This window comes from Anas platyrhynchos, chromosome 5 (genome assembly GCF_047663525.1).
Source record: "Anas platyrhynchos isolate ZD024472 breed Pekin duck chromosome 5, IASCAAS_PekinDuck_T2T, whole genome shotgun sequence".
Lineage (NCBI taxonomy): Eukaryota > Metazoa > Chordata > Aves > Anseriformes > Anatidae > Anas > Anas platyrhynchos.
In genome coordinates this window covers 29,067,073-29,091,702 of record NC_092591.1, presented here as the reverse complement: position 1 = coordinate 29,091,702, position 24,630 = coordinate 29,067,073, and the positions used below count along the sequence as shown (strand labels likewise).

General features: G+C 35.8%; 1 protein-coding gene across 3 annotated transcripts in view; it reads left to right on the top strand.

Moving 5' to 3' along the window:
- Positions 1 to 24,630, top strand: part of CARS1 (cysteinyl-tRNA synthetase 1) — a 34,045-nt gene that overhangs the window by 4,169 nt on the left and 5,246 nt on the right. Inside the window, exons 2-19 of one of the 3 annotated variants that reach the window (XR_011809621.1) lie at positions 1,127 to 1,372; positions 4,851 to 4,942; positions 5,773 to 5,861; positions 6,197 to 6,293; positions 6,756 to 6,854; positions 7,870 to 8,019; positions 8,985 to 9,125; positions 9,919 to 10,007; positions 11,094 to 11,215; positions 13,043 to 13,155; positions 13,562 to 13,690; positions 13,917 to 14,046; positions 14,356 to 14,459; positions 15,446 to 15,543; positions 17,053 to 17,242; positions 17,757 to 17,825; positions 20,818 to 20,898; positions 24,501 to 24,583. Coding sequence is in view for 2 of the 3 variants with exons in the window: in XM_027458420.3 (XP_027314221.1) it covers positions 1,127 to 1,372; positions 4,851 to 4,942; positions 5,773 to 5,861; positions 6,197 to 6,293; positions 6,756 to 6,854; positions 7,870 to 8,019; positions 8,985 to 9,125; positions 9,919 to 10,007; positions 11,094 to 11,215; positions 13,043 to 13,155; positions 13,562 to 13,690; positions 13,917 to 14,046; positions 14,356 to 14,459; positions 15,446 to 15,543; positions 17,053 to 17,242; positions 17,757 to 17,825; positions 20,818 to 20,899; positions 24,503 to 24,583 (2,121 nt within the window). In the remaining variant the exon portion in view is untranslated. Of the gene's footprint in view, positions 1 to 1,126; positions 1,373 to 4,850; positions 4,943 to 5,772; positions 5,862 to 6,196; positions 6,294 to 6,755; positions 6,855 to 7,869; positions 8,020 to 8,984; positions 9,126 to 9,918; positions 10,008 to 11,093; positions 11,216 to 13,042; positions 13,156 to 13,561; positions 13,691 to 13,916; positions 14,047 to 14,355; positions 14,460 to 15,445; positions 15,544 to 17,052; positions 17,243 to 17,756; positions 17,826 to 20,817; positions 20,900 to 24,500; positions 24,584 to 24,630 lie in introns of all 3 variants that reach the window. The other 2 variants (XM_027458420.3, XM_027458421.3) reach the window with 2 other exon arrangements.

The window sequence follows — 24,630 nt, the reverse complement described above, 5'->3', positions numbered from 1 at the left end:
ATTGATGATTTATATAACCATCTCTTCCCCTGTCCCTGTTCAACCTTCCCTTTCTAAGAGCACCTCCAGTCCTTCGGTATGCAGAAAAAAGTGTTTACCAATGCAAGAAGCAGCACTTGTAGCAGTGGTTCCTTATGGGTTTTGGGAGCAGGGACAGGTGTTTTGATACTGCCACTCTCTCACGTTATTGCACTATGTCCTTGACTATGTCTTAAATTACTCTCTTGGCTGACTACCCAAGCAGGACATTGGTTTAATGTTTGCTTTGCTTTGAACATCAACGGAGTTACAGATGTTGAATCACCGTAGGGAAACACCACTGTTAGGCCTTGTACCCACTGACTTGCACAAGACGTGCTATTACTGTGAGCATCCCTACCAGAACCCTTCGGCTGCTTCCTCCATAGGAAGACGTTCCTGCATTTGCAAAGAAGAGGTGCAATTAAACCTGCATTGCCTGTGTACCAAAGAAATCATGGCGTTAAAATACTGTGAGGGAGAAGCCTGTTCTAAAATTTTGTCTGTTCCTTTCCTTCATTGTATTCTCTGAGTGTTACTCATGCCTCTGAGGAGAGAGGGTGGTCTAGGAGAAATGTGGGGTTATACAGCAACAGCGTAAGTGTTCGCAGTTGTTGGAGCAAGTGGAAGTAACTTGGTGTGGCACTGGGAGCTCGCATGTTCGTACCAGTCCTGTAAAGACTTCAGGATGTGCTCAGCTCAGTAGAAGTATCCACAGCCTATCTGCAACATATAAAATTAATTATATGTAAATATTTGCTGCATGAGTGTTTTAGCAGCATGGAAAAGAGACCAGTAAAATTTGTTGTGCATGGAGAGTTTTCTCCATTTTCAAGTAGCTAATATTTGTTCATGAAAAGGGCCTGTGCTTTTGTCCTTACTACTTTTGTAAAGACTTCTCCAAAAAACTTACCATGGTGTAAACATAATCCTATTAATAGGAAATATCTAGTTGTTCAGTGTCTTGTATTAAAATATTTTCCTCAAATTTCTTGTCAGTTGCCAGAGCTAATTTGGAGGGGGTGATGTATAATGTAAGGATATATTTTGGTCATGGAATCTCCTTCTTTTAATGCTGACCAAATGTCCTGTGCCTCTGTCTTTACAGCTTCCAGCTACAGTTTTATTCTGAGCATTAGTGAAGAGGAAGCCAGGGTGAAGGCTTTGAACGAGTACCTGAGCACTCGTAGTTATATCCAGGGGTTCACATTTTCACATGCAGATGTGGAGGTATTCAGAAAGTTTTCGGGGCCACCTGTGGACCAGTATTTCCATGTTGTCCGGTGGTACAGACACATAGAAGCAATCTATGATGGCAGCAGTGAAAAAAATGACCCTTGTAAACTTCAAACAAGTGAGTAATATGAAATTGGTGGCCAGGCTATAGACTAGCTGACATTGTATTGATTTTTGTTGCTGAGCAGTCCTAAAAGTTCCCTTTCATACTCTTGCACACTTTACAATTTGACGATCCACTTGTATTCAAGCTTATTAAATTCTTCTTGCATACTGTTTCTGTGTAATACTCCGATCCTGAACTATTTGAATGTTACAGCTGTTTCCACATCTGATTTTAAAATTCTTCAATATACAGAATTTAATTGTTTGTGTTTTCTTTAAAAAGCTAGCTACTGAATAGTAACTGGGTACGTGGGTTTTGCTTTGTTGCCTAAAATATCAGGATTTTCTCAATCCACTTTTTTTTTTTTTTTTTTTTTTACCTGTGGGAGTAACTAAATAGTTCTTGTATAATGTTCAAATTCATTAAAAAGTAAACTGCATGCTGCTTCTTAAGGTTATTTTATTAAAAATGATTTTTGGGGGGTTCTTAAGACTTGAATGTTTGGGTTTCTTTTTTTTTTAACCTTGGTAATTTAGGGATTGCTGATGATTTCAGGAAATACTAACCGGTTGATCTAGGTCATTGGGTAAGCATGGGTACTGGCATTTTTGGGAGCTGCATCACTCCTGCCATGTTTTCCAGTGAGCTAGCCTAGCTTCATTACTTTTTAGTCAGACCCATCCTCACGGAGTCATGAAATAATTAATAATAATAACACAGAGCTGTTGTATAGTGCTTGCAATATCTGTAAATGAATGCATAATGTGTTTGTCATTTTGGCTGACAGTTGACTAATATTTCTCCAATGCCATCTTCTTACAAAGTGTCATCATATGCGTTCTCAGTTCCTAGCAGACCAGCAGTTAAAATCAGACTGCTGAGAGTAGATTTTGTGTGTGACTGCATGTGTTTGTGCTGGTTATTGATTTCCTTCCAGTAGGGAAGGGATCTCAGCTGTACTGCTGGCTCTGGTAGCAGATTTAACACCACTAACTATGGTTTGTCTGCAGAATGTTTGTCATGGATCAGGGTGGGGCAACCAGAGAAAAGACTTCAGTTTTTCCTGTCCACAAAATCTGCAATGTTAAGTCTCTCTTTCTTAAGAGCTGTCTGATTAGCTTTCTGATTTTCTGATCTGTGCATATTTATCCAAAGTCCTGAAATGGTGTTCTGCAATGTTCAGGATGAAATAATGCATGGATCCACCATGCTTCTAAAGCCTTGGATATATTAGCAGTATTTTTTTGGATGTATCTGAGAGCCCCAGAGGTGGGTTAGAGCAAATGAACCTCAGTTCAGCCATGGGAAGACTACTGCGGGCAGGGATGCCTTTGAGCAGACTAAACAGCATGCCTTTACTTTGCCCTTGGTATCCATGTGGATATATAAAACATGCATATATCCATACCTATATATCTGTATGACACTTAAATCACAAACTGGGACCTTTAGGGGTCAGTTATCCTTTTTTTGTTGTTGTTGTTGTGAGCTTGTTTTTTTTTTTTCCTTGTGTTTAGTGTGGTTGTAAGGCAAAAAAAGCTTTAGTGACTTATCTTTTATTAGACTAACCCACATAGGCTTCCTTCCCTGAGGGAAACATTAGCCACAATTAAGCATACCAGAATAATCTTTGTAAATCAAAGAGTAAACAAATCCATACCTTGGTCTGATTTATGGATAGACTTCTACTGCACTTGAACTGTTCTGGTCAGTAACATACTGTAAACTATTTAGAATAAACACACATTTCTGTGGATCCGTAGCGTGCAGATTAAATGAACTCCTTTTCTACTTTTTTTTTTTTTTTTTTTTTTAGGCAGTTACTCAAAAAAGGATGATGAGGAAGAGTTTTTTTTTTTTTTTTTTTTTTTTTTATACCATGGAAATGTATGTTACTTGTAGGTTTTCTGACAAAATTTTCATATGAGGATATTAGGGAAACAGAGTTAATGAATAGCATCCTGAAACACAGGATCAGAAAGGCAATTTTGTTGTCAAAACAAATAGTTTGTATAATATTTTAATTGCGGTTAAAATGCCTACCATGAGAATTCCTGAAGGCAGTACTATATGTATTAGCCTGGTACCTTTGGTGTATCTTTCAATTTCCTGTTTTGCTTCCATTCCAGGTTAATGTGAGGATTAGTTTAACATCATTACAGCTGCAAGCAGCCCTGTGCATACCAAACTGCAACTCTTTGACAGATGACATGCCCATACTTTCTTTGAAAACACGTTTAACAATTGTGTTAAAAATTGAAAAGAAAACAAATGCAAGAATAAGCCTGCACGTTCCTAAACTGTTCATGCAGCAGAGTAGAAGAGCTGAGAGCAGCAGCACAAAATGGATATGCCACCTTCCCAAAAATAAACTGAAAAGTGTCCAACACCCACCCACATACAGTGTGTTTCATGTTGAGTGTGTCTTCAGTGTTTTGAAGTGTGGTGCTTTGGCTTACTGTCCTGCCATCTAAAATGATGGTTGTGATGAATTAAAATAAACCCTTTTAGTTCTGTGGACACTGATTTTTTGAAATCGGATTTTTTCTGAACACAATTATCACAATGATGTTCATGCAGAAAAATACCAAAGGAAAAAAGAAAAAGTTGCAAAGAATACTTTTAAATGTAGCGATGAAATATAAACTTTCTGTTTTGACAACACTTTACTTTTGCTTTGTAATTTGTGTTACACTATTTGTGTATGTGTAACATTGTTTAAGAATTTCTACTAAGTTAAAAAGTATCAAACTTCTATTCCTATGTAGATAAAAGGCAGTTTTCAAAATGTTGAAATTCCCCAAAGAACAGCAATTACAGTTCTTCCCATCTCCTCTGAATATTATCACTGATTACCCAGATTTTTATCTGTTCTCCTTAATGGCAAAATTTAACCTGCCGATGAATTGGAACATATTTGTGGTAAATGAGAGCGCTCAGAAATGCCTTGTGTACATAGCAACCACCTATGATTAAAAGCTGAGGCTCTTTCTAAACCTTTTGGTCTTCTCTCCCTCTCACGCTAAGTACACAAACTCTGTCAATATTGGTTCTAGAGATTAAGTCTGGTCTCTGGAGATTTTTTTTTTTGCAAATTCTTTGTATGATATCTATATGCCATCACAGTATAGATGTCAGCAGCATTGCAGAAAGCCCAGGACTGCTATAGCACTTTATTAATGTTTTATTAAGTTTCAAAGCTCTTGTTAATGCTTTGATTGCATGTTCTCACTTTTACACCCTTTTCTTTACTGTTACTTGAATCAAAGGTAATAGGCGTGTCAAGGCAGAGGGTGGAAAATAAGTGATTGAAATCTTTTAGTGGCTTTACCTCTAACAAAAGTAGTTTGGATTACTAAGATTGGAGCTGTTTTGTATAATTCATATATATATTTTTCTTTTGAACTAACTTAATGATGTGATAAGGTGGAAATGTTATACTGTAAAACTGTTTATATTTTCAGTTCTATTTAAATTGTTTTTTCTCTAGGTAAAGGCAAGCGTATGCAGCCACCCTGGACTCCCCCTGAAGGGACAAAACATTCTAGACTCTGCCTCTACAACAGCCTGACTCGCAATAAGGTGACTAAATGAAAGAAAAGTGAGGATCTTCTTAAAAATGCAAACAGAGAAGTCATCAAATGTTTGCTTCTTAAGAGTCTTCCTTATTAGTACACAGGTTTCTGGGGCTTATTTTGAGGTATTCTGACAAGCAGGTGAAAGAAATGCCTCGGTCAAGTGTGTTTGGTGAGGCAAGTGCTACAATATACACAATAAATATACAAGTGTGTGTATGCATGTGTGTATTGCTTAATATGTAACATGCAATAGCAAGTAATCATGCAAAATAGCCAGTGGTTCAACTGTAAAACACGTAAGCATAGGCAGTGTGAACAAAATAAAAATCACAGTTTCTTTCTTTAGATGTCGCTTGTGTAAAAAAAATCTTGCAAATTATATTATTGTAATACAGAGTGGTAAAACCTCCTGTGGCCTTGGCTGAAGGTTCTTGGGGGAAGAGAGGAAATATTAGGAATAATAATGTCACACCGTATGTTATATCCAAGAATATATGAAATGGCAATACTGTATAGCCTTTTTCAATGCAAAAGAAAGCCCGATCTTCCCTTGTGAACGCAGCTTGAACAATGGCCTACCTAATCCAAATTTTAGTAATCCAGTATCTGGATAGATAAGAGTGCAGATAACAGAGTGTGGCGGCTTATGTTCTCTTTTAAGTGCTAGTGATGATCTTTTCTTACAGTAAAACTATGAGTGGAATAAGGTTTGTTTTTTAAAAACAAAAAAATATAATTCGTGTTTTTCATGTTCTGATTTTCCAAATGTGGTGTTTTTGGCTGAAAGCATGTCTTCAATTCTTTCTACTCACTGTACCATCCCTTTCAATTAAGGAAATATTTCAGCCGCAGAATGGAAAAAAGGTGACATGGTATTGTTGTGGTCCAACGGTATATGATGCTTCTCACATGGGACATGCCAGGTACTGTAGTTGCTTATTTTGATAAAAGTAATAACAGCCCTTGATATAAGTAGTAACAGCATGTATAAGTAAGCAAAGATTAAGGAGAAAAGTGTACTTTATTTAGATAAGTGTATTACTGAACAATGGTCTTGTTAGTCTCAATGATCAAGATTTAAGGTTAGAAGCATATCATGTTCTGTCATGGTGTGAGGGAAAACTTGCTGGAGGATGAGGGAGAGTTGAAACTGCTATAAAATTGTTGACTGATATTGAAGTAGTTTTTGCATGGAATAGAAGCACATTTGACATATTTGCTAAACACTAATACTAATTTTTGTTGCTGTTGTTTTTAGATCATACATCTCATTTGATATCCTGAGAAGAATCCTCAGGGATTATTTTAAATTTGATGTTTTCTATTGTATGAATATTACAGATATTGATGATAAGGTAAGGCCTGTTTAAATTGTAATCTAAAATACTGTAGTTTGTGCATGAAAGTCAGAGAATCATGTGTAATTGCTATTTGGAAAGCCAAGATGAATAATATACTTACTGAGATGTATTTTGTACACAAAGTCATTGATTTCTGTGACTCTCCTGTGCTAGCAAACTACTCATACGTAAACGAGTGTTGTTATAAATCATGAAGAGTAAACGTTTTATGAAGATAACTTGTTTTATTTGCCTTTTTCACTGTCTGTTGTTGACATGCCTAATTAATTCTGTTGAGCTAGCTAATTAACTATATATGGTGTGTTTAAGTTGTATTACTGCTTGTAGTTCTTTCATCTTGTTAAATTTGTGTGGATCCTGAAAAGCTTTTTATATCTAATAACATTAGATTTTATTTGCGCTTTCTATAACTATTATTCTGCTTCACAAGAATATTTCCATATTTCTGCTTTGTAGATCATCAAGAGAGCAAGACAGAATTATCTTTTTGAACAGTATAGGGAGAACAAAATAACATCAGCTCAGCTACTTGAAGATGTTAAAACTGCCTCAGAGGTAGGCTCAATAGTTAATCCCTGCTAGTGTCTTACGTTCTTACTCAGTAATATAGCAAAGCATCTAAAAATGTCTATGTCTTTGCTGCCAGTTTAAACTTTCTGCTCGTTTCACTTATTCTATTGAACTGCTATCACGCAAATTAGAAGTGTTACTGGAATAGCTTATCACTGATTTTAGAATTGACAAGAACCATCCATGTTAAAAGCATTCCTGACTTTTTATGTCTAGAAGAGTTGTTTGTATATCGTTTTATACAATATATGTAAACATGTATAATGGTGTTGATGTGGTGGGGGAAAAAATCAAAAAACATTTATATATTTGTCAGAATGCGAATTTCGAAAGTAGCCTTTTATAATAGATTTTCAAATGGTGGTCCACGATATTTTAAAGCTGTAGATTTCTGTGAAATTTTCCTTTTGTACCGCTGATGGCCTTGGAAAGAGCAAAAAGTCTTGAAAGCTTAAGGGATTTAATAATTTGTGTATGCTGGACTAAATGTGGGGGAAGGTGATTCTTTGGTCATTTTAGAACTACAGATCACAAAGGGATTATTGGTCTAATGAATGAAATACAGGCCTGGGAATTAGGTGGCATGGAAATTTTGCCCAGCTGTCATTGCCTGATATACTTTCTAAGCACAGCATTTAAATCTCTTTGTGTTTCACATTAAATCTTCTCCATTTCAGATTTGGGATAATTAACTATGTAATTGGAATGATCAACTGCATAGAAAGTAAAAATTACTAAACAACAGTAATTAAGGTTTAGTGACATAAAGTTTTTGAAAAAAAAAATTGAGATATGAACTACATTTTTTGGACCAGTGAATACATGTGTTTACATTTCAGTAGTCTGATATCAAAGCTGTTTATAGTAGTCTGATATCAAAGCATAACATATTATTCATCAAAAGCAAGGTTCTATATGGTTAAGATAATATGTTGTGTGTGGAACACAGCCCTACTGTACTGAAAGTTGCTTTGTTTTAAACCTTTTCTTTTGATTGTAGCTCTTTTCAGTTAAATTAAATGAGACAACAGACCCAGATAAAAAGCAAATGTTAGAAAAAATTCAAAATGCAGTGAAGTCTGCTTTTGACCCTCTACAAGCAGCTGTGCAAGCAAAACTCCCTGCAGAAGAGATCAATAGATGTCATGAGGTCAGTTTGAGCTCCTTTTTAAATGATTTTTGTAATAGTGAGGGCTTTCAAATAGTATTTTGGTGGATTAAATTGTTTTCAGTAGGGGTTGTACTATAAATTGTTGTAAAACCATATATGACATTCCACTATGTGTGGTTTTCTACACAAAAGTTTCTCTGATGAGAGAAAAAAATATATAAAACTTAATTATGTTCAGAATAAATTTTATCCCAAAGACTGTTACAATTAGCAACAATAATCCTTTTGACACTATTGGGGTTTGGTATTTGAGTCAGGCAATAAAATTGCTAGCTTTTAGTAATTGGCTTCCATATTCCTCTTTTCTTGCTTTCAGATAATTTGTCACTGCAGGAAGCACAGGGTATGAGAGAAGTACCTCTCTCTCACTCACCTTAAAAAAAAATCCATCTATTATAGAATCAGCAGTCTTTATAAAAGTGCATAGTGGCCTCAAAAAACTTGAAAAGCAACTAAAATCTAAACAATCACACCTTCTGAGCTATATGCTGTTGTGAATAAGTAAATAAGTAAAAATCCACCTCTTAGTATAGGATTGAGAAATACATCCTTTCTGAGGTTCAAATCAGTCTTTCAAACACTCTTTACTGATGTGCACAGAAAGGCTTCTGTTAGGATTGTCCAGCAATTGGGGATAGGGCGGGGAATGGGTGGTGTGGTAACTGCAGATCCCATCCAGTGTTTACAACATAATTTTCACATGGTCATTTAAGTGACCAATATCAAAACAGATGTCAGTTACCAGTTTGTCTTTCTTCCTCTGCATGTTTCATGCATATATATAAAGGACAATGTGATAAAAATGTGATAGAAGCACAGATTACTCTGTATTCATAGCCAAGTGTCTTTTACCTTAAGCGAACCTATCTGCTCAGAGTAAGATCTTTCAGCACAGTTTAAACAGGACAAGTCTTTCATCAGTTACACTTATAATTGTCTTATAGATAATGTTGGAAGAAGCCAAAGATTTGCTGTCTGACTGGTTGGACACAAAATTTGGCAGTCAGGTGACTGACAATTCCATATTCTCAAAGCTCCCCAAATACTGGGAAGGGGAATTTCATAAAGATATGGAAGCTCTCAACGTAAGTAAAAAACAAAACAAAAACATTTTTTTCTGTTTTGAAAGTGTATGTGCTGTGCCTCATAATACCCAGAATACAATAAAACCCTTTAATAGCTTTCAAAAGCCTTGTATTTCGACCGTATTGATAATACATTTCCTTTAGTCTTTAATGTGAATAGGTAGCTATTAAATTATCACTTGTTCTGTTTTCATCCCAGCTATCTTAAAACTTTTATGTGTGTTACCAGTGCCAGTGACCTGGACATAAGTTTGGTGTGTACACTCCATCTTTCCTCTTAGACTAAAATGGGCTTATAATCATATAAACTGATCTGGAAGTTTCAGGTAGTTCATTTGCTACACAGGACAACCCTATCATCCTAAGCATATAGATTGACTACTGAATACTCTTTAAATTGTATGGTGGTGACAAAAGTCAAGGACAGATTTGTCTATTCCAGGTGAAATACTATGTCATATGCAGTGAATCAGATCAATGAAGGTTTATTTATTTACCTCCAAATCAAAGGGACACACTGCCTGTTCTGCCAGAAGTGCAGTAAGTGGAATAGGGGCTATCTGCTGCAGTAGTGTGTTGATAACATTGCCTTAGAGGCTGAGAAAAAAAATGCCACAGCACATTGTTGCAGAGCATAGAGCTTGAAGTAGGAGTCTTAGATTCCACTGTCACTTGCTTTTGAGCAAGTCACTTCATGAATATGTGAGAGATACATATATATTGTATATATTTGAATGTCTGTATATATATATTTACATACGTGTAAGTATAAAATGCTACTTTTTCTCTGTAGGTTTTACCTCCAGATGTTTTAACACGGGTTAGTGAATACGTGCCAGAAATTGTGGCATTTGTGAAAAAGATTGTGGATAATGGTTATGGGTAAGTTCACTATTGAGTGTTTTTGTTGTGTGCTTATACTGTACTGGATTGCTGTGAACACTTACTCTTTACTCTGTTTTCATATGCAACAATATTCTTTTCTATAAGTAGTGTTTCATCCAGTAAAAATATTTCACATTACTTTATGCAAGATCTGTTGTGTATAACCTGGTGAAAATGTACTACTATATACTTCTTGTAATGTCTTACAAAGAAACAAGTTAGATTATTAAAAATAATAGGGTGAAAACCTCATTCCATAAAAAAAATAGTCAAAGCCTAATTCACTTGAACTGGGTTTGACTTCCAGCTTTCAGCAGGGGATTTCAAAACTGAGTGGACTGCTGGAAGTCAGTTGTAAATAACATAGATTAAAAAAAAAAAAAAATCTTCTCAAAATGATATTCTGCGATTGTCTAATGCTTTTGAAAGTTAGGCTACTACTCTAGAAGCTCCTAATATCATGATAGATTCCTGACTGACATTTTTGAGTGTACTTTCTCTTATTAGGCTCAAGTTTTCAGTATATTTTCATTGTGAAAAAGCAAACCTGTGGTTCAGACTCCTATAATTTTTCTTGCACGTTCTTGCCTGAAATCTATGTTTTCTTTTTTTAAAAAATGTTCAAAATCATTTGCATTGAATTATTAGTGTTCATGGTGGTACTAAAACTTCCGTCTCAGACTTTTTATCATGGCTGTGATAAGACAAAATCAGCAAAGTGAAGGAGGACAAATGGCCTCTGAAGCAAACGTGATTCATATTATATTATTACAAAATATTAGAAGGGACCAGAATTGCTGTAGGTATTTTTGGAGACTGTTAGTCTGAAGTCTCACCTATTTAAGAATTTAACAAAATATCTTAATAGGTTTACCTTTGAATTTTATTCTGACCTTTAGTGCCTTACCTAAAGTTTTTATGGTAATGCCTTAAAACTTAGGTGAGCCTAAGTCATCTTTACCACAGTGAACAGTACCATACTGTATGTGTGTTCACTAGAAAAAGTAGGATAGTGATTTTGGGGGTACAGTTTAGTTAAGTCTTAGTAGAAAGATAGCTAAATAGTTATTTTTAACTTTTCAGGTATGTTTCCAATGGATCTGTATACTTTGATACTATGAAGTTTGATTCCAGTGAAAAACACTCCTATGCTAAGCTGGTTCCTGAAGCTGTAGGTGATCAGAAAGCTCTTCAAGAGGGTGAAGGTAAAAAGGGGAAATAATGTTTGCTTAAGTTGCTGATGTGTTGATCTCTTCAAATGATTCTACTGATGTTTGAATCAAACTTATTGTCAGACTTCAGTGGTCTACCTGCTCACTTCCTTTGCCTCAGGATTTCTTTTCAATTTTTTTTTCTTGAGCCAGCACTTTGAGTTTTTAACTGGAAAATAGCAACAAATATTATTCATTCCAGGATAGCATTATTATTTATTGTGTGTTATTTATTATCTTAAGGAGGTTGTGAATAGTCCAATTTGAGTACAGCCCCGTTATTTGATTTTTCATCTGCTTCATAGTATAGGGAGCAAAGACTTGAAGCTGAGTCTTCCACGTGCCAGGTGAAAGCTCTCCCTGCTAGGCTATGGCTTTTTTATGACAAATATTTGGTCTTGTGTTTTTTTTTCTTTTCTCCTCATTCTTCTCTCGTACTGAGAACTCTTTATTTTGTTGACCTTGTTGTGTTGAACTAAATCCAAATATAGATCTTTTGATTAGAGCATTTACAGCAGACTAGCTCAATGAAATGTGATTCATTAGCTAAGCATTTTATCTCTTCCTAAGGTTGTACTGTTTTAGTAGAAAATCATCCACAAAACGTATCAGAAGAATATTAAAAGGTTTTTATATAACACTTGTAGGTGAAATTAAGGTAACTAGCAATATCTGAGCTGGGACATTAAATTTCATGTGACTTTTTTTCTTATTTGAAACCCTTATAACCGAGATTTTTTGTATATACATGTATGTGGAATAAAAGGTGTGAGCTTAAACCACTGTCTTTGTGGCAGCATGAATGCATCATTGCCACCACATAAACAAGCACAGTTGTCTGCTTTTGCAAATACGAACTGAAGCAGAATGATTAATGTAACTGATTGAGACTATGCATATGTCTAGATCTCTTGTCAGCCTAGCTGCTTTGACTTATTTGTCATGATTGTCCATACCCTAACAGATAATGTCATTTTGACTAGCAGAGGCAGCAGAAATGCTAAACTTTAAAAGTTGCATCTAATGTAAACTTAAAATGTGTAATATTACTTGTCATTATGCACTTTGAAAATTAAGTATTCTAAAAGACTGAGATTGCAGGTATCTCAACCTGTACATCAAAATTAATTGACGAGTTTTCCCCTTGACAAGTTTGGCTTTAATCTCTGTCCTGGTTTTCATGCATTAAGTGGTATTGTTAACCACTTGTAATTTTCAGCAGTACTGAAGAAATGGTAAATTCCTAGTGTTGTAAAGATGTTCGAATGAGAGTACCAATCAACAGATCATAAAGAGCTAACAGCAACTAATGTACACTTCATCTATGATAAAAACATAACAGTAAATGTGTAGATAGGGAACAGCTACCGGCCATTCTGTGGGGCAGCCTAGACAGGGCATGCAAGAGATACCCTAGGATCATGTTCTGTGTGCATATTAAGACAGATCAATTAGTCTTAATTTTGATACTTATAACTTTGAAGTGATTCTGCAATCTTACTTGTCTATAAATACAGTTATTTTTTATTTATTCAGTATTTCTTTTTCTGCAGCTGGAATATTGGAATTGTGTCTGTAGAGAGAATGTAGATGAATCTCATGTCAAAACTTAGAAAGCAGTGCAGCTGATACTTGTCACCTTTCCTGTCAACCAAACATTAATCAAAAACCAAAGGATTGTCAGAGTTAATTATGAGGATTTTCAAGTACTGAGTGTTTTTTTTTTTTAACCTCACATGGTGTGAGGCACAGCGAGACCAATAAATCTATAATGTTGGTGTTTAAATAAAATGTCAGTGTTTACTTTTTCTCTCTTGAAAGGTGACCTCAGTATCTCAGCAGATCGCCTAAGTGAGAAGCATTCTCCAAATGATTTCGCTTTGTGGAAATCCTCCAAGCCAGGAGAGCCCTCATGGGATTCTCCATGGGGAAAGGTAAGGACATTACAGGATTTAGACCTTTTATACTTTATTAGATAGCATGTTTTTTGTTAAACAGATACTGTAGCTCGCCTCATATTATTAATATCTAGATTACGAGGGTCTTACATTCAATAGTAGGTTATGTTGCTATGCTCAATCTGCCTGTTCAATTCTTTGTAAACAGAATTCAGCATGCAGGCTTATAATGATTCATATTGGTCAGTTGTCTTATATTTCTCTGTAGTCTTTACCTACAGAGATTTCTCAATCCTTTTCTTTCCATGTGATCAGAAATAAGGAGGATGATAATTAAGGCATCATGGATGTACATGACATACTAGATTTAATGAGCTAATGATACACAGGCAGAAGAGGAAGACAATTAACAGTTAGCCAAGTAATGTCTTTATTTTAACAGGGCCGGCCAGGTTGGCACATTGAATGTTCTGCAATGGCTGGATCCATTCTAGGAGAGTCGATGGACATTCATGGAGGAGGATTTGATCTCCGATTTCCCCACCATGACAATGAACTGGCACAGTCTGAGGTCAGTGAACTGTTTGACACTGGCTTTCAGTTTCTGTAGCGATGAAGTTATGTGCTTAGCTTTGACAGCAACTTACACAAATGCATCTATTTTGTGTGTTATTTTTAAAATTTAGATGTTTTGTATAAGCATAACTTTTTTCCCCCTCAATATTTTATTCCTAAAGTATCGTAGTTTATGTTATATATGTGTACAGCATTGAGTCTTTTGTTTGTTTTTGCTGCAGGCATACTTTGAAAATGATCACTGGGTTCGGTATTTTCTACATACTGGCCACTTAACAATAGCTGGCTGTAAAATGTCCAAATCTTTGAAGAATTTTATCACCATAAAAGATGCACTGAAGAAACATACAGGTAAAAATTACTTCAGAATTTGAGTACTTTTGATACAGTTGGAGTGATGACTGTGGTAATTAAGTTCATAATGGAGTTTCCAGAATTGTCTGACTGCAGATATCTCTTTTTCTTCAGTCACTTTAGAACAGCTACCCTGTTCCTCATTGGTAGCTGTGTGGATAATAAGTCTTGCTTTTTTGGTAGTTGTATTGAGAGTAAGAATACTAAAAATTCTTATGTAATTAGCCATTACAGTATTGGAGGCCATAAAAATACTTTTATTTAGTTTATTATTATTTTCCTTGTTTACTTTAAAACTCCTAATAGCACGACAGTTACGGTTGGCTTTCCTCATGCACTCTTGGAAGGATACACTGGATTATTCAAACAACACCATGGAGTCAGCTATTCAGTATGAGAAGTTTATGAATGTAAGTAAGCTTTCCATTCTTCCTTCAGCTCTCTAAACTTTATTGTTGTAACATGTTTCAAGCAATAGAACCCAAGGATGTACAGGCTGCATCCCCAGATGTTTGCCTTCTGAATTCATCGTTTGGGATCTTACAGTATTTCTTTAGCTACCATTGAACATTCAAATCACATAAATTCCACAGACAGCTACATTTCTCTGCAGGTGCGTGCTCTGTCCAAGTTTTGACATCTCTGAGCATTTTGGCACTTACATGCAAGATCAGTTTCTCAGTTTAGCTTGCTTATAGGACTGAGTCCAACAGACACTCTCTACCAGATCAGACTTTGCACATGTTGACAAAGGGCTATATTATTCCTACGTTGTCTTTCTCGCCGCATACATTGAACATTTGACTTTATTCCTGTCAGCTGTAAGGTGAGGTGTCAGGCACAGTTTCTATCCCTGCATAGTTCAGAGCAGTGAGTTAAACCCACATTTCCCACAAGGAGGCTGTACAGCATTTTGAGATTGTTGATGTTGGTCTTTCCAGCTGAAGGTACTCTGCTATTTATGTAAAATGTTTGACTTGGGACACACAGAAAATGACTTTTCACCAAGCTGGATGCCTGCATGAAAAAAAACATTGCTATGATGCCATTTGTATTCCTTGTTTTCCATTCCTAGCAACATGTAAAAATCTGACATAAGAACTCCTATATACATATTTTTTAAATGGTACTGTATTTGAGCAGCTTAATGTTAGAGTATCATTGTAGTATCAGGCAGTGGTAGAGACGAGACACAGAACTGAATTAGTCTTACGTTGATTTATAGAGTTATGTGAAAAGTGGGGGTTTCCCTCTTGTGAGAGCCATTCAGTAGATCCTAGCCAAAATAGCATTGAAACCAAGTTTTACAAGGCTGAGTTGGAAACAATGCTTTTTCTTTATAGTAAATACTGTTTGTGTGTAATCTAAACAGGTTTTGAACTATGTTCTTCTTTAGGAATTCTTTTTAAATGTGAAGGATATTCTTCGAGCTCCCACTGATGTGACAGGCCAGTTTCAGAAATGGGAAAATCAGGAAGCAGAGCTGAACAAAAAGTGAGTGGAGCATTCCTATTTCTTCTCTGAATAGATGTTATGTAGCTGCATGTTTAATTTATATTCGTTGTAAAATGACTTACTAGTGGTATTTACAAGTCTGGCAGCATTTCCACTGAGTATCTCAGCTCTATAGAAGATAGTGAATTTAATATCTATACAAGATAGTGAATTTAATATCTATACAAGATAGTGAATTTAATTGTGCGGCAGCTTCATGAAGTTTAGATGAAATTGTTGATTTTCCTTTTATTTGTGTTAAGTACATTGTCATGTCTTGTGTAGAGAAATAGAAGTCCTTTGTTAGATAGTTGTAATTTCCTTCACTACTTGAGATGCTGTTGTCCTCTTTGAGAAGTGAGCAATAATTTGTATACGGTCTTTAGAACCATAAAAATAGTATTTTACACATTTCAAAGTGGAATAACAAAATTGAAGACAAATGCAAGTTAAATGACTCAACTAAAAGTACAAAAGATCAGAGTGCTGATATTTGAAAATGTTATTGACTGGAGAGAAACAGTGATATCAATATAGCAGTCTTGCACATTTGTAACAAACTATCCTTATTGTATGTCATATGAACAGCTTCCTATGTGACTTCTATTACATGCAAAATTAAAAAAAGAAACTCCTTGTGTTGTGGTACTAATATTTTTCCTAGCTCAGTTCACTGTCATGACCAGAGATGTTGACTGTTGTAAGACCAAGTGCAGATGCTTCTGTTTAGTGAAAATTCAATCTTCATCTTGTTGTTAGAGAGAACTCTTTAAAAAAATATAAAAAGAGGGTGTGTGGGGGAATAGGTAATAGGTCAAAAGAAAGGGACAAAGAAGTGGGAGAAACATTTAAAATTTAAAAGATTACGTTTCATGAATATTTGTTTTTGTCTTATCCACCACTTCTCACTTTCTTTTCTCTGAAAAAAGTATGTTTGAAAAAGTCATAACGTGTGATGGAACAGTGCTTAATATAATATATTACTTATTACGCCTATTAATAAACATTAGATAGTTTGCATGAATGTATTCCTTGTGTCTGCTTGTAGCAGTTTCATACTGCTACTCTTTGTGGTAAATTAATTTCCAAATTGGTGTTCCACATTAGAAAGATGGTAAACAAATTCCTAAGTTGGTACCTAAGGATAGGAGATCAATACTTTAAAAAATATAATAAGTACTTAATAAGCAATTTGAACTGCTTTTAATAACTAGTATTAAGAAGTCAGCTGCTAAAAATGTATTAGATGTAATTTGTTTGGATAGTTGTTACCAGCTAGATTATCCTGCCTGCCTTTGTTCGTAGTAGCAAAACAGCTGCATCATGGTGATGATGCCTTTCTCTTGCTCATCTTTTTTTTTTTTTTCCCCCTTCATATGTAAACTTTAACCAACAAAAGACAATCTCATTTTTAGGCTCCCTTCCCTCCTCTAACAGAAGTTTTTTAGAGTAGATTGCAGATACTTTTGACATAAATAGTAAAAACAAAAAAAATGTTTTTCTTCTTAGTTTTTACGACAAGAAAGCAGCAATTCATGAAGCACTGTGTGACAATATTGACACTCGCTCTGTCTTAGAAGAAATGCGTTCGTTAGTCAGTCAGTCAAACTCCTATATTGCTGCAAAGAAATCTTCCAGACAAATGCCAAACAGACTTCTTTTAGAAAACATCAGTTCCTATCTCACTCAAATGCTAAAGGTATGTAATAGCAAGTAGTAAAGTTGCTATTGCACTGTGCAATTTTAACTGTTGTATTTTTCAAATACATAGGGATCTGTACAGATTTTCTTTAACTTGTAGGAAACTAGAGATCTTCCACACGCACCCCAACCAAAACGATCCCAAACTGCAGTGCATGCTGCAGCAGGAACAATTTGGAACCCTTTAGTCCACTATTATTTCAGCTAATGTTTTGCTCAATAGTAGAAAGGCCCTATTACATACACAGAAAATTAAACATTTAAAAAAAATGAAGTCAAAATGTCAGATCTGACTGCATTAAATCAAAATCTGAAAGCCAATGCTTAATATGTTGTATCAATTAAAAAGCAAAACAAATTCTTACTAACACAGTGAATTGTGGGTTAAATGAACTAGGTGGCTTCAAAACCTTAGTACATGTGATTTTGCTTAGTCTTCACATACCTGTAACTTGATGTATACAACCTGTTCTTTTTTTCGTTTTTTTTCTTTTTTTTTCCCCCTTGATCAGATTTTTGGTGCCATAGAAAGTGATGACGTAATTGGTTTTCCTGTTGGAGGGAACAGTCAAAACATAAATGTAAGTGAAGAACAAAGTACACTGTAAAAAGTTATTCTGTGTCCTTTTGAAAGTCTAAGTTAGATAAAGGGATTACATTACTGGTACGTAGCTGAGTTACTTCGGATTCAAATGTTTTAAGTAGAAACAATATAATTAATTGGCTAAGGAAGTGGGATTTTTCTGACAGTTGTTATTTTATAGGTTTGTTTGATTTAATGACAGACAAATTGTACAGCAACCAGAAAAAGAATTATCTCGTCTTCTGAATGATGAATCTGTTTAAGAAACCACATTAACTACAGACAGCACATGCTACCGTATAAAGACTCATTACAAGGATTTGTGTATTAAGTAGTTTCAAAAATACAATTATACTGATTAAAGTTCCTTGTGGTACACCAAAAACCAGCCTGGAGGCAGCTGAGTTTCATCCTCAGTTCAATCTCTCTTTCTGATCTCATTTTGTAGCCACAGTATTTATTTGGCTTTTGAAGGCTGTTTTGCTTTGGTCACTCAGCAATACCACTGTAATGCAGAGTTTTCCTAGAAATATGTGGGAGATGCCTGATGAAAGTGCTAATAGGCCCTGTAACAATAGTAATGTTTAATGGGGCACGCAGGAGAAATAACTCCATCTGAAAAGCCATCAACTTCGCTCTTTCTGTTCATGAGAAAATCTTGATATGAGAAAGGACGCTGATGTGGTACAACATCTGATATTGAGTAGCTTCTAGTGCTGGTCTTATGCAGTTTTGCATTCAAAATTGTGATCATGTGTTTTTCTGTTCCTGCTTAAAATGAATGATTAAAACAAACAAATGCAAAACAAAAAGACAAACAAAAACCCCTTAGTTCACCAGAGGAAGAGAAAAACTTGCTTGTCACTGAATGACAGTGAACGCTCATCTGATAATTGCTCATGCAAACACTTACGTTACAGTACTGTGGAAATCTCTAATAATGATATACGATGATAAGGAGGATGCTCAGCATTCCATGCTAAAAGCCATCAGTACTGAATTTTAGCTTAACTCAAAATTATTTTGAATTTCAGGAGAAAGACAGCATCTTAAAACTTATCTTTTTAGGGAAAATGAAAATTAAATCTGTATTTAACACTTCGTTCAAATAGTGTTTGTAAGAGCTTTAGGGGAAGACTGGCAGTAGCTTGGAACAAGAAGTTAAGCCTTACATTCTTTTAAAGTAATGTTGTTGAGGTTAGTAGAGTCAAAAGAATCTGGTGCAGAAAAGGAATTTCAACACTTGTTAGTGAAATATGTGTTTTTTGTTGTTCTTGTTTTTGTATACGCAGTCAGTTCAAAGAAAACCAGTAGTCAGGTGCCCACCCAGAGCAGCTTATTTTGCATTTTACAGGAAAAAAACTTCTGTTTTTATCACCCAAGACATTTCTGATTTAATCATTATAGTATAAAGATATATAATATTGACAGTGTTTTGGCTCTTCCATTAATTGTTGTATACCTTCTTTCAATCTGCAGATACTTACTTTTCTTAGCAAAAACTACCACGTGAACATTCCGGGTTGGAAAACCTTTCATTAAAACAGAAAGCTGTGAATCAGGCCTATTGCTTCTGTGTCCAAATAAAAAATGAAGGAATCAATAGATCTAAAAGTCATTATCTCTAAAAAAGACTTAATCCTCTTCAAAAGCTCTGAGAGAAAAACAAGCATAATTACCATGGCTCATTGATCAACTTGAAAGGGAATAGGAGACATGTGCAGTCAGAAAACCTCAGATTCCATAGCCTCATTTTCCAAATGACTTAAGCATTTCTGTCAGGTTAGTTATTCTGGAAATAAAAAGCTTTCATCTTTAGATGTCTGGTATATATAATAAAGTAAGGATGGCACATGCTTTCCTGATGCCACTTCACTTGCATGTTGAGGTAGTTTCAATGTAAAGAGGGTAGCAGAGATATGGCTGTAGCTCATGTAGTTTCCAGGGTCTCTTCTTTCCACCAGACTTAGCAGAACCACTTTCCTTGTGGTTGTGAAGATGATTGTGTAGCATTCACATTTACAAAAAGTTTTATCTGAGACGATCAGGTCCTTTCATGCGGGTACTTCTAGAGCATAACAGCCTCTCTGGGCTGCGAATTGCACAGAAATATGTCACAGAGATTTAACAGATGGGAGAGACACTTGGAAACTGTAGGTGAAACAGAAGTGTGTGTTTATGTTTTTCTCTATCTCTCCCCCACGCTTCAAAGTAATTAAACTTTTAATATAAGCAGTCCCCTGGGTGCCCAGCTTCTCCTCCTGGGATTCTAGAAATGTGATGGCAAACAGCGCTGATCTGTAATTGTAAATGTTCATTGCGTTCGCAGACAGCTAGCTGTTGCTATTCACTACCACTGAAAGCAGGATTCTCAGGATGACTTGTCTGAGCTTTCATGAGCAGCAGTTATTCACACCTGAAATACTTCAACAGTAGTCTCCCCATACTCTGTGTTGAGGAGGGAGTCATGGGGGGAGTACAGACAACTGCACTGTGCTGGAAGCAAATACAGTAAGGATATGCTGACATTTGAGATCTGTTCTAATGCAAATAAGTCTTAACATCAGCTTCACTTGATTTATTTGTGACAAGCACTTTGACCTAAATAAGACAACATGGAACATGAAGGGGCAAATTCATCTGGGTGTAGCTCTTCAGCATATCTTTGGCAGCTGTTTTTACCCCTGTGTACTGCGTTATAGTCAGCTGGGCCATAGCATAACCCTGTGGAACTGATGTATCTGTAACTGCAAAGAGAGGAAAAAGGAATGGGGAGAGGCAAGGTGATTTTATCAGCCCAAAGGGAGAATTGTCAGTTAATGCAAGTTATCATCTCTCCTTTGACATCAATAGAGAAATGACACTTTTTATTGATACATATCTGCCCTGAGGGTCAACATCTATCCAAAAGTACGTAAATATGAAGTGGATAAGGACCTGTTTTAAATCTAAATTATGATTAGCTAACTGTAGAAATAATTACCCTACAGATTGAATCTACAGTGATGCCATACCTACAAGTTCTCTCTGAGTTCAGAGAAGGAGTGCGACAAATTGCCAGAGAGAAAAAAGGTGAGAATTTACTTTTTCCTGTGTTGTTGCACATGAGACTTGGGAGATGTGGGACTGGGAAGGACAGGAGGATCTGGGTGTTGCAATCTCTTTGCTTAGAGAATAAAGGTAAGGCATCTTTAAATCAGAGTTGCTTTGAATACTTATGTCTCTGCTACATGTCTCTTTAATTTGGGAATCATTTACAGGCTACTCAGCTCATTTTTTTTTAATTGCTTAAAGACTAAAAGTTCAGGAATGAAGAGGATGAGCTGTTGTTTCTCTAGTTAGGGCACTCCTTGCTTTCTTGGTATGAAAGTAGTAGCCATCATCTCCTGCAGGGAGAACATTCTCTTAGAAATGTAGATTGCTACACAGTGATAGCGTCTGTGTTTAAATAGGCTGAGATGTTTGTTCTTAGCTGTTAGCACAATTGTTATTGTGGTACCCAAGATGGTAATTTAGTGTTCTCTTTTGAAAATTCATCTGGGAGTTTCCTAGAAGTCGTTGTGGGTTCCACCTGACACACACACACACCATCCCATTTTTAAAAGCTTTGACTGTGCTGTTTTATTGAATAAACAATAAGTGTATCTGATACACCCTTGATATGACATCTATAATTCCCTTGCATAGGTCAGAGTCAACTCTTCAGTGTTAACAACCAGTAAGATAATCTTATCGCTTGTTATCTTAATGGCTTCTTTAGAGTGGCGTCAAACATCAGCATGGCTCACTGTGTGTAACTGCTCTGAGTAAAGAAAAGTAATGACTTAGTTCACAGCAGACTAAACAGCTCCTATAAAATGCAATGTTTTGTCATTCTGCTGATTGCCCAGCAAAGAAAACTGCCCTGCAATGTGGCTGTTCCTTTCTATGGTATTGGGATAGTCAGTGCTCTGTCCACTGTTCAGCTTTCTGAGGCTCAGTTATGGAAGAGATGAAGGTGAAGGCCAAGGGTTGCTGCTAAAATGTGCAGTGCTTAAAATCCAGCGTCTGGGTGGAAGCTCTTACTGGCTGAATTATTAGCTTTGAGATCTTTATTACTGCTTATCTTTAACCATCTCAGAGTCACTGCTAAAAGGGAGAAAGAACACTTATCTACTAACCCAATCTATATGTTTATATTTGTTTTTCCTCCTAAGTGCAAGACTCTGTATCAAAAACTGCTACTGAATTGAGTTCATAAGGGCAACATACAAGGATCTTCATGGTGCGTTTGGTTCCTTATAACTGTGTTGCTATTTCTCACCTGATACAATTCCTTACCTTAGTAAATAGGTAGTAAATCTGTTGTATGAAGATAATTTTCCCTTGAAGAATTAATAGCATCTACTTCAGCTAAATCTTAGGTTCTTAGTAACTTGCTCACTGCTTCTTCCCCCTGCTCCCAGCCCCCCCCCCCCCCCCCTCCCCCCAAAAAAAAAAAAACACAGGTGATAAGCAGAGACACAACAAGAAAGATAACTATCTGTAGAACCAGAGGATGTTTGGATTGCAATTGCTTTGACAAATTTATGTGTAGTTAGCAAAACAATAAAATACTAATCCTTCAAAGTTACTGCTAGATGTAACACAGGATACAAAATCTTGTGATTCTTCTTAACCTTTCTTAGCGGAAATCCTGCAGCAGCCATTAGCGTCTTCCTGTGTCCGGCGCCCATCCATTGTACCTTGGCAGAACTGTTGCATCATTCCTGAACTAGCTTGGACTTTCTTTCTTCTCCCCTTCTTGCCTGTTCCCCCTCCTTTCCTTAAAAATTAATGCCTTTCTCAGTGCCTTGGACAACTGTATTACTGACAAATGTTGCTATGACATGAGATGATGATTTTGGGGGTTATTTTTGCAAAGTGCTTGGGCAGGTAAGCAAGTAAAAAGCTGGGATGTAGTAAGCCTTCTGTAGTCCTTTTTATTGTCACTAGCCTGACTTCCTCTGCAGCTTTGCATATACCTTCTCTGCAAGCCAGAACTCTTAAATGGGCAGTCCTGCCTGCAAAGCTGCCCCTCACAGTAGTAACTGAACTGTTGTAATGGAAACCAACAGTGAAGATGTGTTTTATGGCCTTAATGAATTGTGAAAAATCATTGTTAGTAAAACTGTTCCTGTCTCTAAATTGTTCTTCCCTTTCCATTCCATAGTTCAGTAAAGCTCAGAGGAGTTGTTTCATGGGTTTGGGAATAAATTTTAGAGATAGCTTAGTGTACATTTGATTGAGAAGTTAGATTTGTTATGGCAGAGTTAAAATGAATGAAGAACTAAGCAAGTTATCTTTATTTTGAAAATTCTTCAAAGTGTATTACATTAATTTCCCTGTCTATTAGGTTAGCATGTTCCTCCTAACCGAAAGCAGGCTCTTACAACTAAGATAGCTTCCTTCCTTGCAGTTCATAGCTTAACATTTGTTACTGTCATCTGCTGCATTGTGTGACTGAGATTTATGACAAACTTTTTAGGGTTTATTTATTGCTTACATGAGGGGATCTTGCTATCTAATTGGTGATTTGAGAGGCTTTTATGTAATGAAAGCAGTAAAGAGCAGGATAAGATAAACAATTTAATTTGTCTGGTATTTGTATTGGCCTTCTGTTGCAGTAACAACATTTAATTTCCTCCATTTTGTTTTCCTAACTGATACGTGTATATTATTGTTTCATTTCTACATGTGGTGTATTTGTCAAAATTCAACTTTTGGCAAGCAAGACCTTCCTGTCTTGTAAAGAGAGGAAAGAAATTACAGTGACAAATTTGATTCAAGAAACAAATGAGAGAACTAGTTCAAAAAAAATAAAAATAAAATATATATGTATGTATACAGTTATGATTGATTTTTATGAAAGTAAGGTTCTGTCTTGCAACACAAAGCAAAAGGGACATTCGGGTGAAATTTGGAACTTAAAAATGGTATATTTTTTTTTAATCCAAAAAATTGTCATAAAAAATTGAAAACTCAGTAAAATTTATCTTAGTGGATATGCTGCATATTTTATGTGGGTATTTAAAATATCCAGAGTTGTAACACAGTATAAGTATTTTGCATGGAGTATTGAACTTACACTGCAAGGAACACTCTGTGTGCAGCATTGGATTGTAGGACTAATTAACGTCTGATCTACTCCAGTTCAGTCATTTCCATGCTCCTCATTATATGAATCTGTTATGTTCTAACAGTGTAACTTTTTTCTTCCTAACGTGAAGTGGTGAGACAGAGAATTAACAGTGTGCTCATGTAAAAGAGAACAAACAAGTACAGACTTAAAAGTTCCTGTGTTGTTTTTTTTTTTTTTTTTTTCCTTTTAAATGATTTTTTTTAGTAAGGAAAGGTTTTTGGACTTCTATGGGATTATGGTACTGAACTGAAATCTCATTATGGTTTTCAGGAACAATAGCAGTATCTCAGAGGAAATGTATGAATTCCTGCAAAGAAACATGCTTCCTCTCTCTGTAACTGAAAGAAGGCAGAATATATTTAAAAACATAAATCACTTTAAAACAAAAGACCTTTCCGTGCAACCTATGTGAGACAGTGGCAATTTCTTAACTGCATTTAAATAATTATGTATCAGGATAGAAGTATACTTTCACCAAAACTTACTTAACTGAAAGTATTTTTTATGCTCCATAGTAACTGAAGTGCTGCAGTTGAGTGATGCTCTTCGAGATGACATCCTTCCTGAACTTGGCGTTCGATTTGAAGATCATGAAGGTACCCAATTCTGTATCTTGTGAATTTTTAGGTATCTGTTTTTATAG